The sequence below is a fragment of the Artibeus jamaicensis genome, unplaced genomic scaffold, assembly GCF_021234435.1.
Source record: "Artibeus jamaicensis isolate MK-2021 breed Jamaican fruit bat unplaced genomic scaffold, CSHL_Jam_final scaffold_1964, whole genome shotgun sequence".
In the NCBI taxonomy this organism is placed as follows: Eukaryota; Metazoa; Chordata; class Mammalia; order Chiroptera; family Phyllostomidae; genus Artibeus; species Artibeus jamaicensis.
In genome coordinates this window covers 46,867,969-46,884,925 of record NW_026522030.1, presented here as the reverse complement: position 1 = coordinate 46,884,925, position 16,957 = coordinate 46,867,969, and the positions used below count along the sequence as shown (strand labels likewise).

General features: G+C 35.9%; 1 protein-coding gene across 1 annotated transcript; it reads left to right on the top strand.

The window, feature by feature from the left end:
* The first annotated feature begins 1,904 nt into the window (after window positions 1-1,904).
* Window positions 1,905-2,432, top strand: LOC119057839 (peptidyl-prolyl cis-trans isomerase A-like). The gene has a single exon (XM_037156755.2). It carries the CDS (start codon window positions 1,905-1,907, stop codon window positions 2,430-2,432), a length of 528 nt encoding a protein of 175 aa, XP_037012650.2.
* The last annotated feature ends 14,525 nt before the right edge of the window (window positions 2,433-16,957 follow it).

Below are 16,957 nucleotides of genomic sequence, written 5' to 3'. Positions count from 1 at the left end.
TATGTTGTTCTCATTTTAAATGAGACTTCAAATAACATAATTATTATTTTCACATTTGGATTTTCCCCCCTATGGATATGATTTTTAAAGCTTGTATCTGACCTTGAATAAAGCAATATTCATGATATTAATCTGCTACTGCAAATATCAGTCACATTTATCAGGTTGTGGATTTTAATTTAACACCAAAAAAATCATTAAAAAATGACCTGGCTGCTCATGATCATTTATTTACATCTAATGAAAGGATTGTCTATGGAATTTTCTAGTCAGGTCGTACGCCTTTAAATAGACAGGCAAAACAGAGAAATGGGATATTCTGTTGACAGGTAAATGTGAATCAATCTGGTTTCATTCAAAGAAAATAATCAAGCTCTTTTCAAACAATATAAAACACAAAGTGATTGCCTGGTGGGGGGCTGCTTATCAGCCTCTCTTCTCAGAGGAGTGATTGCCCTGTTGGAGCTGCAGCAACGCACGCTACCGCTTATCTTGTGACTTCCCTGCAGTCTCCAATATTTATTAACAGTCGATTTTCCGTAGTCGTTCTTTTTTCCCTCCTTCCCTCCTCCAGTGTAAATTAGTTTCCCCAAATCTACATCTAGTCTTCATTTTCTTATCAGTCTTGCAAAAGGATAATTAGTTCATTATTGGTTTTGAAGAGTCTTTTATATTAAGTGGTGCAGCTCTGGTTTCAGGCAGACATTTAACAGACTCCTTATTTGTTTTATTCTTTGTCTCATCATTTTAATTAAAGTCCCCTGAGACTGAGTCTTTTGTAGTAACCAACAAGAGTAACGGGAAATTGTGAATTGCTGCTTCCACACAAAATGCAGTATTCATCAGAAATTCCTGGGGAGATTCTAACATGATAGACATCAAACATGTGAGAACAATTGTACGCACCCAAGAAAAACCTGTGCGTAACTCTCACACCTGTCTTTTAAGTTTCTTATTAGACTGAAACCTAAACAGTGCTCCTTTTGGGGGGGCTCAGATTTTACTATATTATCCTAAGGTTGTCCTATAAGTTTTTAGCACGAGTTTATTTTTTTCTTTTTTTTAAAGATTTTATTTATTTATCTTTAGACGGGAAGGGAAGGAAAGAGGGAGAGAAATATCAATGTATGGTTGCCTCTTATGCGTCCCCTGCTGGGAACTGGCCTGCAACCCAGGCGTATGCCCTGACTGGGAATCAAACCACAATCCTTTGGTTCACAGGCCCACACTCAATTCACTGAGCTACACCAGCCAGGGAGTGAGTTTATTTTTTTTCATGTGAGAATTGCATACTTGCTGTCTCTCAAACACTTTCTAATTTTTTTTGCAGTTTTTTTCATCTTTGCTATATAGAATTTAACATTAACTCTCTGATTTACTGAACACACTGTCCTGGATTCCTGATATTGAATGGCTATGGGAAAAGAATAGGTTGCTTGCCCTCATTTTTAGATACAGATGATTCAAAATAGCCTGGAAGCCCTAGTCTCACACTGTCCCTACACTTCTTTGATCGTATTTTGATAGGTTTTCTTTTCTCCAGAAGCAGTACAAGAAGTGGGTTAGCTATTTAAGTAGAAGTCAGTATATGTTAGGGCAACATATAAATGGTCCAATATAACCCATGTTTCTCCTTAACGTACAAAGCAAGTTTTCTATTATCTATAAAAATCAAAAACATACAAAAATACCTAACTTCCTAGAATGCTAAATGCTGATTACTATTATATGTTTAATTATACTTAGAAACCCTTTCCCATATCTATATATCTTTGATATAATAATTTGATTCAAACAAACTAAAATATAAATTTGATTCTTGTATGGCTTTGGATTCATATATCCACTAACAACATATAACCATATTGCAATGCTGCAATGAAAAAAAAAAACAGGTCTTGCAGATGCTACTACTGCCTTGGATCCCCCGGCTCCCAGCCATAGTCAGCCCCACCGTGTTCTTCAACATCACTGGGGATAGCAAGCCCTTAGGCCGTGTCTCCTTCCAGCTATTTGCAGACAAAGTTCCAAAGACAGCAGAAAACGTTCACACTCTGAGCACTGGGGAGAAAGGATGTGGTTATAAAGGTTCCTGTTCTCATGGAACTATTCAGGGATTTATGTGCCAGGGTGGTGACTTCACACACCACAATGGCACAGGCAGCAAGTCTGTCTACAGCAAGAAATTTGATGATGAGAATTTCATCATGAAGCACACAGGTCCTGGCATCTTGTCCATGGCAAATGCTGGACCCAACACAACAGTTCTGTTTTTCATCTTCACTGCCACGACTGAGTGGCTGGACAGCAAGCATGTGGTCTTCCGCCAGGTGAAAAACAGCATGGATGCTGGGACAGCCATGAAACAGTACAGGTCCAAAAATGGCAAGACCAGCAAGAAGATCACCATCACTGACTGTAGACAACTCTAATAAACTTGACTTGTGTTTTATCTTGACCACCAGACCATTCCTTCTGTAGCTCAGGAGAGCACCACACCCCCACCTGCTTGGCATGTTCTGTAATCTTCATGTTCTCCCTGCAAGTTCACTGGGTCCATGTTTTCCTTATCCCTTCCAAGTCTAGCTAGATTGCAGAATTAAGTTTATGAGTATGAAATAAAAACTAAACAACAAAAAAAGAAAAAAATTAGTATGTTGTCTTCAACTTCAGCTATGGTTATCATCAGACATAGTTGACAATGTTAAATGTGTTTGTCCTGTCGGTACATTATACTTATATGGGGAAATATAAAACATGTTCATTATACATTGCTCTGTAACAAATTATCACAAAACATGGCAGCCTGCAACAAGAAATCGTTGTTATCTCATAGTCCCTATGGGTTATGAATCAAGGCAGTGTAGCTGTGTGCCTTTTGTACAGACTGTCTCATGAGACTGAAATCAAGGTGTCAGGCAGGACTGGGTCATCTCAAAGCCTAAATGGAAGAGGATATACTTCCAATATACCAGCACTGCTTTTGGCAGGGCTCAGAAGGTCCACTTTCAAGCTCATTCACTGACTGTTGACAAGCCTCAGGTACTTTCTTATATAAGCCAGAGACATCAACCCCTTGCCACATAGGCCTTTCCATAGGTCTGCTTACCACATGGCAGTTCACTTTTCCCAGACCAAGTGCTGTAAGAAAGAACTAGTGAGAGAGGATGAGCAGAAAGGAAGCCACAATCTTTTTTAAATCTAATTTCATAAGCAACCTCCCATCACTTTTTTGGTATTCTTTTTGTTAGAAGCAAGTCACTAGGTCTAACTCACATTCAAGCAGAGGGAATTACACAAGTCCGTAAATGTCGGGGTCCCGTTTTAGATGAGACCCATTTCAGAAGCTTTATACCACAGTCCACCTCTTGTACCCAAATGGTTCATGTCCCCCAACCCCCACATCTAGTCCCCAGAGTTTCACCCCCATTGCAATAAGTTGGGAAATGCTAGGTTAGATTCTTGCAATAACAACTCTAAAGCTCAGTGAGGTAAAAAACATAGTTTTATTTCTCAGTCATATGCAGGTCCATCATGAGTTAGCTATGGATTCTTCTTGTGTTGTCCTCACTCAGGAAGTCTTCAAGATCACTGGGATGGTTGGAGGGAAGAGGACATCGGTCCCTGGCTGTTAAAGTGTTCTACAGGGAAGTGACTCATGTTACTGCTACTCAAGTAGCAGGGCCACACTAATTTTAAAGGAAGAGGAAAGTACATTTCTATCATGTGCCTGGAAAGAACAGGAACAGAAATATCGACGAACAGCCCCAAACACTAACAAAGTGGGTACAATTACATAATTCAGCTCTATCTAAATACATACCAAAATGATTATAGGCCAGATTTTGATATTGAACTCATTCCACAAATATTCACCAACTGCTATTTTGTACAAGGTTTATGCAAAATGCTAAAAACTAAATGCAGAGAACAAAGCAGTTCTTCCTTACCTTCTGATTTCTGAATATAGTGGGCAAAGTGATAAATATATAGATAAGTGAAAAATAGAAATTATTATTAAAATGTTGTTTAAGACATACTAGAGACACCTCACAGACTTGAAAAAAAGATTAGAAAGGACATCTTGGTGTAGATGGATTCTGGTGAGTTTTGATAGATATATAGACATAGGCCAGGTAAAGAAAGTCAAGACAAATTTTAAAAAATTTTAAGTAAGATGAATGTATGATAATTATTTTCCCAGTCAAAAGGCTTGATTCTTCTGCATCTGTGGTTAACTACTGCCTTTCCTAATCAAGTAACTGGGTAACTGTGTGCCTAGACTTCCTCATCTGTGAAATGAGGTTTAATTGGATGTTGTCTAAGATCTCTTCCAACTATAAAATGCTATGATCATTTCTGGCTTCAGAAGATATTTCTTCAAAACCACCTTTTATAGGATAATGATAAAATAATTATAAAACATTGTCTTACTAAAAAAGTTCAATGAACACCTATGGGAACCTATCCTATCTAAAAATAGTGGAATTGTATTTTCATCTCTTCTGAGATACAGGTTCAAAATTGATCACAATTGATCACAATCAGGATTCTTCCCTTTTCCACATCAAGGTTTCATTTCCAACCTCCTCTTTCACTGGTCTAACCTAGATTTCCAAAGCAGTATCTCTACCAAGTGTTGGTGAAGATGTGATACAATAGGAATGCTTATGTGATGCAGGGAGTATAATTGCTACAACTACTTTGGAAAACAATTTGGCATTATCTCCTGAAATTAAACATATGTGTACCAGATGATCCCACAATTTCACTTTTCGTTATATACAACATGTGTACCAAGAAATATCTACAAGAATGTTTATTGCAGCCTTAATTATAATTGCTCTAAACTGGCTATGACCTAAAGTCCATCAGCAATAGAATGAATATATAAAGTGTGGTATATTCAGATGATATTTGACAAACTGCAACATGAATAAAGGCCTGTAAACATAACGTTAGGTAAGAATCCAGACACAAAATAATGTAGTGCATGATTATACAGTGGTTGGCAAAAGTAGGTTTACAGTTGTGAGTATGTGAAACAGTTTATTCTTGTATTATTACTTTGTTTATTATTGATAAAAGGGGAAAGTGAGATTGGGAAGGAGCATGGAAATTCTGTGGCACTAAAAATATTCTATATATTTTGAGTGACGTGGAGGAAGCCCTGACATTTGCCTTCATATTTCATTGTTTATATGCTTATTCTATAAATTCACTATATTTTTATTTTAAAAAATAATAAAAAGGACTTGGGCTTTCAAGAAGTCCTGCTCATTTTTTTTTAAAGGGACCATGTGAAAACCCACACAAATTTGAAAAAAAAAAACCTTTTCATTTTTTAGCAATGAGAGGCACAGTCAAGTTCCCAGTTTTTATATCCTGCCATATGTATTATGAAAATCTTATACTCCAGTAACCTTCATCATTGTAGAACATTTTCCCTAAGGGTCTTTGTCAGTTGCAACATAGTTTAAAGGGGATTTGTTGTTATTTAGTTAACAAAATTCCAAATCATTCAATCTATTAAACACACATACACACAATATGACATTAGAAAATGAGCAGAAGGAAAGAGGTGGGGTGAGGGGAGAAGGCAAGGAAAGAAGGATATGAAAGATGTATTACTTAGGGGTCTAATGCGTCTGACCAGACAAAGACGAAACACATACTCTCTTCCCTGTCTCTTCTGGCTTTTTACTGTATGATTTACATATGAAATAGGGACTTGACAATTTTGCAAGATGGGTACTTTTAGGATATATCAAAATCTATATTTTCCTTGGTGTTTACGTACCTAGGGATGTTTATCTAGTATAAACTTGAATCTATGAAAATGTAAGAACAATGACTAAAGTAAAACATGCAAAAATTTAAAAATAAAAGTGAATGAAAGCCTCTTTAAAAGGTCACATTGCTTGCACTGATGTAGAACGTGTTCTAAAATGCCATGCTCTTTTGATAATCCAGATTTCCTTTCTTTTTTTTTGGCTTGGTGCTTGAGAATAGGGTTAGTAACAGGAAGAAATGCCATATGAAGAAAACTTTTTCCTAATCTAAATGGAATTATTGAAAAATCACACTATCACAGGTAAATTAAATTTCAACTTTTCTGTGGAATTTTTTTGTTCGAAGTATTTTTAATTAAAAGATACCTATTACATGTAATATAGTCATAAGTCATTAATACAATTTGGAGTTTTCACATTATAACAGAGGGGATGCCATGTAGCAAAGATAAAAATAGTGAAGAGGTCCAAAGTATGTTTTATGAGTCACAGTGTAAAGTATAAATGATTTGACTCTAACTATCACCACATATACAATAAATAAAAGATAATATTTTTCTGACATAAAACATACTAAATAAAAGGCTTCTTATGAGATTTTTCTTTCAGAGGGGGGCTGGTTTATAACCAAAATAAATAGAAACCTTCAAAATTTCTCTAAATACAGGAATATCCCATTCTATTGTGCTTCACAGATATTGCTAATTTTATTTTATTTTGGGTACAAATTGTAGGTTTGTGGCAACTCTGAATCAAGCAAGTCTATCTGTCCCCACTTTTCAAACAGCATTTGCTCCCTTTGCAACTCTCTGTCACACTTTGGTGATTTTCACAATATTTCAAACTTATTATCATTATTATATTTGTTTTAGTGATCTGAAATCAGCAGTCTTTGATATTACCATTGTAATTGTTTGGGGAGCCACAGACCATTCCCAAATAAAATGACAAAATTAATCAGTAAATGTGTGTTTGGACTACTCTACTTTCCTTGTGCCTTCAGATTCCCCAAGACACAATAACGTTGGAATTAGGTGACTTAATAACCCTACAATGGCTTCTAACTGCTGAAGTAAAAGGAAAAGTCTTGTGTTTCTCACCTTAAATCAGAAGCTAGTGATTAAGCTTAGTGAAGAAGACATGATGAAAGCCAAGATGGGCTAAAAGCTAGGCTTCTGATGCCAAAGAGCCAAGTTGTAAATTCAAAGAAAAACATTTTGACCCTGGCATGTATAGCTCAGTGGATTGAGCACAGGCTGTGAACCAAAGGGTTGCCAGTTTGATTCCCAGTCAGGGCACATGCCTGGGTTGCAGGCCAGGTCCCCAGTGGGAGCCACATGAGAGGCAACCACACATTGATGTTTTTCTCCCTCTCTCCCTCCCTTCCCCTCTAAATAAATAAATAAATAAATAAATAAATAAATAAATAAATAAATAAATATTTAAAAACCATTTTGAAGGAAATTATAAGTGCTACGCAAATGAACAAAGAAAAGATATAAGAAAGTGGAACAGCCTTACTTATTGCTGATACTGAGCAAGTTCTAGTGGCCTGTATAAAAGATAAAGCAACCACAACATCCCTTTAAGCCAAAGCCTAATGCTGAGCGAGATTCTATATCCCTTCACATCTATGAAGGCTGAGAGAAGTGAGGAAGCTGCAGAAGAAAAGTTTAAAGCTAGCAGAGGTTCATTGATGAGGTTTAAGAAGAGAAGCATCTCCATTACAAAAGTAAAAGGGGAAGCTGCAAGCCCTGATATGTGGAAGCTGCAGAAAATTACTCTGAATATTTAGCTAAGATAGTTAATGAAGGTGACTACACTACCAAACAACAGATTTTCAATGCATTCAACAGATGAAATAGCTTTATATTGAAATAAGATGTCTCTTAAGGTTTCCATGGCTAGAGAAGAAAAGTCAGAGTCTGGCTTCAAAGCTTCAAAGGACAGAATGACTCTCTCTTTAGGGACTAATGCAACTGGTGACTTTTAGTTGAAGGTAATTACTCACTTACTATTCTGAAAATTCTGGGACTCTTAAAAATTATGCTAAATGTACTCTTCCTGTGGTCTATGAAAAAACAAAGCCTGAACGAGAGCACATCTGTTTACAACATGGTTTGCTATATATTTGCCCACTATTGAGAACTACTGCTGAAGAAAGAAGAAAGAAGAAAGAAAGAAAGAAAGAAAGAAAGAAAGAAAGAAAGAAAGAAAGAAAGAAAGAAAGAAAGAAAGAAAGAAAGAAAGAAAGAAGAAAATAAAAGAGAAAGAAAGAAAAGAAAAGAAAGAATTATTTCAAAATACTGCTGCTCATTTGCAGTGCATCTGGTCACCCATTGTCTCTGATGCAGATGTACAAGAAGGTTAATGTTGTTTTCATGTCTGCTAACACAACATATCTTCTGCAGCCCATGGACCAAGGAGTAATTTCAACTTTTGAGTCTTATTTAAGAAATCAATACATTTTGTAAGGTTATAGCTATCATATATAGATTCTTCTTATGGATCTGGGCAAAGAAAATTGAAAAACTCTAGAAAATAGTCACCATTTTATATTCCCTTAAAAGCATTCATGATTCATGGGAAGAAGTCAAAATATCACCATTAACAGGACTTCGGAAGATGTTGATTTCCAATCATCATGAGGAGCTCAAGACTTCAATGAGCCTTAAGAAAGTTACTGCAGATTTGGAAAAAATACAGAGAGAACTGAAATTAGAAATGGAGCCTTAAGATGTAACTGAATTGCAGCAATCACATGATAAAATATTAACAAATAGGAAGTTGCTTCTTACAGATGAGCAAAAAAGTTATTTCTTGATATGGAATCTATTCCCAGTGAATATACTATAAAGATTGTTGAAAATGGCAAGAAAAGATTTAGGATAATACATACAATGAATTAATGAAGCAGCAGCAGCACTTGAGAAGATTGCCTTCAAGTTTGAAAAATCTTCGACTGTGGGAAAAATGCCATCAAACAGCATCACATGCTACAGAGACATTATTCATGAAAGAAAGGATAAATTTAAGTGGCAAAATTCATTGTTCTTACTTTAAGAAATGCCACAACCACCACAATCTTCAGCAACCACCAATCTGATCAGTCAGCAGCCATCAAAATCAAGGCAGGATCTTCTACCAGTAAAAGTATTATGACTCACTGAAGGTTCAGATGATGGTTAGCATTTTTAGCAATAAAGTATTTTTAATAAAGGTATGTACATGTTTTTATAGGCATGAAATTATTATTGCATACTTAATAGACTGTAGTCTAATGTAAAAATAACTTTTATGTGCACTGGGAAACCAATAATTTTGTTTGACTCACTTTGTTGTGTTACTTTATTGCCGTGGTCTGGACCTAAACCAGCACTATCTCCTATACTATAATATGTATCCAGCCAGGTCACCCATCACCATGGGTCATTCTGCACTCAAAAGTTACTGACTTTAGCTTTACAATTTCTCAGCCACAACAAGTAGTCAAAACTTTGGCATAATCATGGAAATAAAAGAACTCATACTATCACAACAGTTTTCTTATTGTTTATTTGATTCTCTCACCCACATCAGGCACCCAACACTATTCTATTAGCTGGAAAATGCACACTTGACTAAATCAATTCCAAAAATCTATTTTCTCTGCTTATGATAACTTATGATGTATTTTCCCCTAACCTTCAAAAAAGAAAACAAAATGAAACTTAATAATTTTTACTTAAACCACAGCGGAAAGTTCAGTTGACCTAAATATTAAGGATGACTTAGATAAAATTGATTTTTTTAATGTTTCTGGCTGGTATTAAATACTTTCTGTTGTTCCCCCCCTGTAGATCAACAGTTCATCAGATTGATATTTATACTTAGAAAAGAAAGATAGCTTTGTGGGGAACTGAGAAGTAGAAGAGTTGTCTTCATGTCTCGAACATTTTAAGAAATGGCTTCAACTGGAAAATCCACCATGCGTTCGTACAACACTGAAGAGCAGGAAGGGTTTTCAGGAACATATGTAAAGGACATACAGACAAAACCAACGGGAGGTAGGACCAAGGGTGGGAAGTGGGGATCACTGGAGTGAAGGAAAGTGGTGAAGGAAAAATGGAGACAACTGTATTTGGACAACAATTTTTTTAAAGTTTAAAAAATAAAGAGACAAGTGCTTTGCCAAGGAAAATTACATGTTAACATTGATTAGAGTGAACTACAAATTTATTACTACCATAAAATATAGCCTAAAGGAGTCATTCAGTATTAATGTACCTGAGTTGGAACCATGTTTGAGGATTTTTACTTTAGGTTAAAAGCCAGCTACCTTTAACCTACAGATGGATCTGCCTTTTGACCCAGCAATTTCCCTGCTAGGATTATATCCTAAGAAACCTGAATCACCAATCCGAAAGAACCTATGCACCCCAATGTTCATAACAGAACAATTGACAATAGCCAAGTGCTGGAAGCAACGTAGGTGCCCATCAGTAAATGAATGGATCCAAAAACTATGGTACATTTACACAATGGAATTCTGTGCAGCAGAAAGAAAGAAGGAGCTCCTACCCTTTGCAACAGCGTGGATAGAACTGGAAAACATTATGCTGAGTGAAATAAGCCAGGCAGTGAGGGACAAATACCATATGATCTCACCTTTAACAGGAATCTAGATAACAAAATAAACAAGCAAGCAAAATATAACCAAAGACACTGAAATTAAGAACAAGCTAACAATGTCCAGAGGGGAGAGGGGAGGGAATTTTGGGGGAATTTCAGGGGAAAAGGGAAAGGGTTTGCAGGAACAAGTATAAAAGACACATGGACAAAAACTAGGGGTGGTGGGAATGGAAAGGAGGAGGGGAGGGCTGGGTGAATGGGCTGAGATGGGAGTAAAAGACAGAAAACTATACTTGAAAAACAATTAATTTTTTTTTAATTTTTAAAAAAGAAAAAAAGCCAGCTACATGCCCTACAGAAGAATCTTTCTTTAATTAAAAAAATGATCTGACCATCTTCTCCCTATAATTTTTACTTAAACAGGGCTCTAAGTATGTTTCTGAAACTTAGATTCTGCCAAGAAAAAAAGATGAAATTTATCTAACACATGGATAATAGTAAACAGAAAACATATATAGGAGATTTATGAAGACCCCTTCTGGAAGTGACCTCAAACAGGTGGTTGCTCCAGAGGAGTCAGTTCATACCGTGGTCTCACCTGTAGGAATAACGGGAGAATGAGGTGTGTGTGCAATAAATACCTGGAGACACACTGGCTGAGACTTGATATTGCTTGTTGGATGTTTCTATTTTTGTCTAAACTTCAAGAACAATTTTATTGTACTATGAGAAGAGCAGAAGGTCTTGAGTTCTGTGATTGGTTATTGTTTTGGAAAGGAAAGAAAATTACCTTTCATTTTTCTCCTTGGCATTAAATCCACAGTGGAGGTGGAGGTTCGAAGGACATTTCAAATTACAGCAACTGCATCAAGGAACTTTTAAGCCTGTTGTTCTGACTAAGGTTTTACAATGTTCACCATCTCACTAAAAACTGCAAATAGAAGTCTACAAAAACAGTTTTGCAAAAATAGTTTGATGTTTCCACTTGCTTTGAACTCCTAAGAAAACTCAGTATCTACCTTTAAGGTGTCTACCCAAAAGCATTTTGAAGCCTGTGCTAGATAAAGTCTTGGATTTCATCCCAAAGGAATAATAGTATTTAGAATAGCATTTCCTATGAAAATACCGTGGTACATTTTATTCTATAAAATTCAAACTATTAAAAAATAAAGAGATGGTTGTTATGTGCCATATACCATGTGAGGGGTTCAGCTAAAACCTGCAAGGAGGCAAAACCAGCCATTGTGAGGGTACTGTTGTTTACAATCTAATGGCAGAAATTAAACTGCCACAATCTGGGTAGGTTAAGTGCTGTAAGTAACACCCAACATTTTAGTGGCATCAACAAATGAATTTTAACTCTCATTTCCATAAAACTCCAGTGGCAGGACATGTTCCTAATCAGGATGGGGTGATGGATGGCCATCTTATTAACACTGTAGTGTGAACAGGCTTCAGTAGTGGGGATGAGGGGTGATACTGAAAGCTGTAGCTACAGGACCAGGTTTTTGCTATCTTATACATCTTTTCTCCTTTAGGTCCTCAGGGACTCTACCTATAGAAAGGGAACATCAAAGGAAGGATCATGTATAAGATGGTTTTAAGCCTGGCCTGATAGTGGCATGATTTGTATCTAGCTGTAGTGCATTGTGAAGAATTTTGTCACATGCTCACAATTGTCTACAAAATGTCGTCTGGCTCAGTAACAGGAAGAAAAGGGAAGCAGTGTGGTGAGCAACTACTAGCCAGTTTCCAGGACACAAGCTGATGTGCTAATATGTGATAAGTACACAGGGATGTCGCAGCATGGAAGAGCTGCACCTAAGTAAAGCATGGAGAGGACAAGAGGTCAAGGCGGGCTTTCTCCATGAGATGATAGCCTCCCTGGGAACTGAATGAGAGATGCATTGAACATGTGAAAAAGAGTTGACAAAAAGTGACCTAGGCAGAAGGAAACAATTCTAGAAACAATCATGACGATAGGCTTTAAACTTCATAAAACGATTCTGTGGAGGAATTAAAATGTAGCGCCCTTTTATGTTTCAGATGTGTGGACTTGAAAAATTACTAGTGAAAAATTTTTTACATAAATGTAATGTTTAGAAGATTTATAATTCTTCTGTTCTAGGTAGTCCAAGGAGAAGGACAGACAAGGATTTGCCTTAGCCAGTGTTTAAGAGATTTCTTTAATATCTTATGGGCCATCAAGTTTCAGACCAAAAAATGGGAATTTTGAAATGCACTGGGTAACTTCAGGAAGCAACAAACTAAGACATTCTGCAGACTTGATGAAATAGTTGTTGTAAAAAGGCAATTTAGCTACTTTTGCTAGATATGAAAGCCTGAATTCAGAATTTTAATGAACAGTCAGTATCCACAGCTTTTTAGCATGTGAAGAAAGGTCCATGTTGATTTTTGACATTTCACTGTTTCAGTTAAAGATTGTATCACACCATTTTTACCAGCTTCTCTTTAACTTTCTTGCTTTTCCTTCTCTCTCATTCCCTCATTTAAAAAAGGCGGGGTGGATATCAGAAATTCAATATCTTGAAAAAAATTTAAGGCTTGGAATATTTTTTTTAAATAGTTTTTTTTTCTATTTAGGCTCTGAACTTCGTGAGGCCAGGGACTGTATCTGAAAATACCCACAGTGGCTAACGCAAGGTAAGTCTACAACACATGTTAACCCCTTCCTCCTTTGGGTCCTGGTACCTAATACAGCGCCTGATACATAGTTGGCACTCAACAAATACTGTTCGGGGGTTTGGACAGATACACAGAATATCCAAATATTCATGATATTCTCTCCACCTGGCATTCCTCTTATAAAATATATTAAGAATGAGTTCTTCTTAACAATGCATAACCAGTTTTTCTTTTACAAATAGGATTACCACATACTCAAACCGGTGGAATACTAAGGAAATGGTGTGTCAGTGAGGGATTTATTTTTCAGGTCTGAATCATGAATGTGTAGAAATGTCACAATGGGTTAAAATTTTGAACTGAAGTAGCAGATGTCTATAGATTTAAATGTTGATTGAATTTAGCTGCTGCTGCCAGGAAACTACTAGCCCTCAGGGGTGGTCTCGCCTACATACTTTATTTTGGTTCTCCTGGAAGCTACAAAGCTATTTATTGTTAATGAGGGAATAAAGTGAGAAAACAGATTAGCAAATTTTAAAATGTTTAATCTCTGTTAAACAGTAACAGTTATGTTATGAATTTAGTTCTCACCACTTTGCAACAAATATTTTGCTATTAACACAGTTTTGTTACCTTACATACCCTTTCTCTAAGATAAACATTTCATCCATCATAATAATGCTTTTTGATAAAATTCTGTACCAAGTATATTTTTCCTTGCTTAGTGCAGCTTAAGAGTGTTTTTCTAATCTTAAAATAATTCTGTGAAATAAGTAACTCCTATGCTAAGATATTTGATCCATTGCTTCATCATTTAAAACTGGTTATTATCTAGTAAAAAACCTGGTGAAGAATTATAAAATAAACTTAACTTATTTTTCATTGATGTTCTTAAGTATAAATTGTGTAAATAAAATTTACAGAGTTTAAAAGTTTCTAGCATATTCAAATACTCCTGTCTGCTAAAAACGTTGCATTTTTAGCTTTATGGAAAGAATATTACCTCCCAAATTTTGGATTCATGCTTGTTATGCTTCTAAGGAAAAAAAGGAAATATCTGTATATAGAAATAGAAAAAGTACACAAAGTGTCTTTAGAAACCCTGATGCTTTTGAAGTAAAATTAGATAAGAATTAAACAAACAAACATGAGCGATAAGACTATTGGAGTAAATTTATTTTTGGCTCTCAGGCTATATCGTCTTCGGTTTCCAATTGTTTCTATTTTACATATTGTGATTCATTGCCATGATCATAAAGCTTTCTTGGATACCTCCAGCCAAAATGATATCTTCTTCTAAACTCTTATGTGTCTTTGCTCATAACTCCCTTAAGAATTTAATCATTCTGCTTTATGGTTCAGCAATTTGTATAGAATCAGTTTCCATTTTCTGAGTACATTATATTCCAGAGTTAATTTAAAAACAGGTTTTTATTTTTTTTTGAAATCCAAAGTACTTATTCCCATACAACTAATACTAGAAATCATGTTTCTATTTTTTTTAATTCAGTTGCTGTCTGACCTAGTGTCTATACAAATATTTCAAATATGCCTTCATTGATGAGATTGCCTCTTCAAAACAAATTAATTCTATTATAAGGGGCAAATTACATAGACTCTAAACCTAAATGAGTCTGGATTCTCTGCCACTTATAGTTATTTGATTTTAAGCAAATTATTCAAATATGTTTATCTGAAATTTCTCAACTTGGAAATGGAGATAATCATACTACCTTCTTCCTATGTATGTTGTGAAGACTAAATGTACTCACATATGAAAGAGCTTTAGAACAGTACCTGACATATAGTAGGAGGAGAGGTACAGGTTAGTCTCTAGATTTTATCATTATTACTTTATTAAAACTTGAAGTGTCGGGAGTTTAACTGGCCACATATAAGCATGTTTAAAGGTGAAAATATGCAATATATTATAGAAGTTCACCTTCTGGAGACAGATAAATACTTGAATCATAGAACACAGTCTCTCATGGTCTGAAAAAGCATAACCACCCCTTCCATAAAGTACAGATCAAATGCTTTTTTTTGTCTACCTGTATTTCCATGATAAGTAAAAATGAAAATAAAATTCTATAACCATATTCATCTCATCACAAAATGAAGTGAAAATAAAGGTAAGAATGGTTTCATTGGTATTACTTACTGAGCTCTTGGGAGGTGCCACGCTTAAAGCTACAGGCCCTGCGGGCCGTCCTCGCAGCCTCCCACTACAAACGGTGGGCCTAATGGTCCAGCAGGCAACCGCCTCTCACAGCTGGTGAGCATTCGAGCAAGAATCTCCAATTCAACCTTTCTGACTTGTAAATCTTACCGTACTTCCACTCTGCCAAACACAATGCCCTGATTGGGTCCAAAATCAGTTTTCAGATTAATATTTACACATTTCAGTGTCTTTTTAGAGGTTGCTCTGCCACTTAACAAATCGACTTAGTTCTTTCCAATCGTGTCTTCTTCATGTTGTCTGCAAAATATCACAAGACATATGGTCAAACAATTGGGTAAAGCCCAATACTATTTTCCTTTGTATCCTTTATTCAGTGGATATTTGATCATTTTCCCCAGCTGTCTTCTGCATTTGCCTGAGGTCATCCACTCACTTATCAGTGTTGCTCAGGGCACTGCGTTAGAAACTCTTTGTTCACTGTGTAGTCCATGACTGCTTCATCATCAGCCATGAATGCGGACATCTAACTCTGACATAGGACAAAATGTTTAATTTTTAATCCTGCCAAGGAAAAGGCAGCTTTCTTATTTAGTGTATTCCTTATCTCCTCATACTTGACCTTCATTTTTGGTATGCATATTATACGCAGAGCACATTGCACACATAATTTCATTTACTCTTCATAGTACTCTTCTGAGATCTATACGTTAATTACCTCCATGTTAGAGTGAGGGGCCTGAGAACTAGGGAAACTAAATATGTTTTCTAAATTTACACAGCTGGTACTAGTATCAACATCTGAATCCAGGTGGGACTTCAGATATCACAATTGCCCCTGTTTTGAGATGCTCCCTGATTGGTTTTATCTGAGAGATCCAACAGCACCTGACCACATGGCAAAAGCATAAGGTTTCCACTCCTCTGCCAGCTCCTTCTTAAGTGCCTCCATTGTAAACTTTCTGAAAGGAGCACCTATGTCTTCTTACTCATCTTTGTGCTCCTCCCAACGTCTAAAAGAGAGCTTTAACACCATTGACAATTAACACCTGGACGGATGAGATCACTGTGGGATATCTAAGATACCGTTAATGATGAATATACTAATCTATAATTAAAAGCTCAAACGTTTTGCCTTTGTCCTATTAACCAAGTTTACTTAATTTGGTTAAATGAGCTGTCTCTTTCATTTATTGTCATCGACACTTTTCATAATTGGGTCAAGCTAACACCAGCCAGAAACTGCTGAAATATCTGAATTTAGAAATTAAAAAATATGTGAGGTGAACATAATATTGTTGTTTGTTTCATAGCCTAGTGTTTTGGTTATTTTGCAAAGTGCAATTTAGTTTCTTGCGTATGATGACACTTGATTCTATGCTGTGTATTATCATGTTTTAATATAAGGACCGATGCCAATGCCTATAAATAGTTCACATTAAGTGTCAACTTCTAGAATTTTGGTTAAAGCTTGGAATTTCATCAATGAAGAAAGTCAGAAATACTAAGTTTTCTTTATCTGATTTTTTAAATTTTTTATAAAGTTTTGACTAGCACTATTTTGGAGAAACAAACCAGATTTGCTTACGAAGACACCCTGATACCAGTTATTTTTAACAAATAACAGTACACCTAGAAGAGACATATTCAGGTCTGTGCTAGAGATTTTTTATTACAGTATTAATTTGACAATTCCAGGAGAATAATAAGTTAATCTAATTAAAGGAAG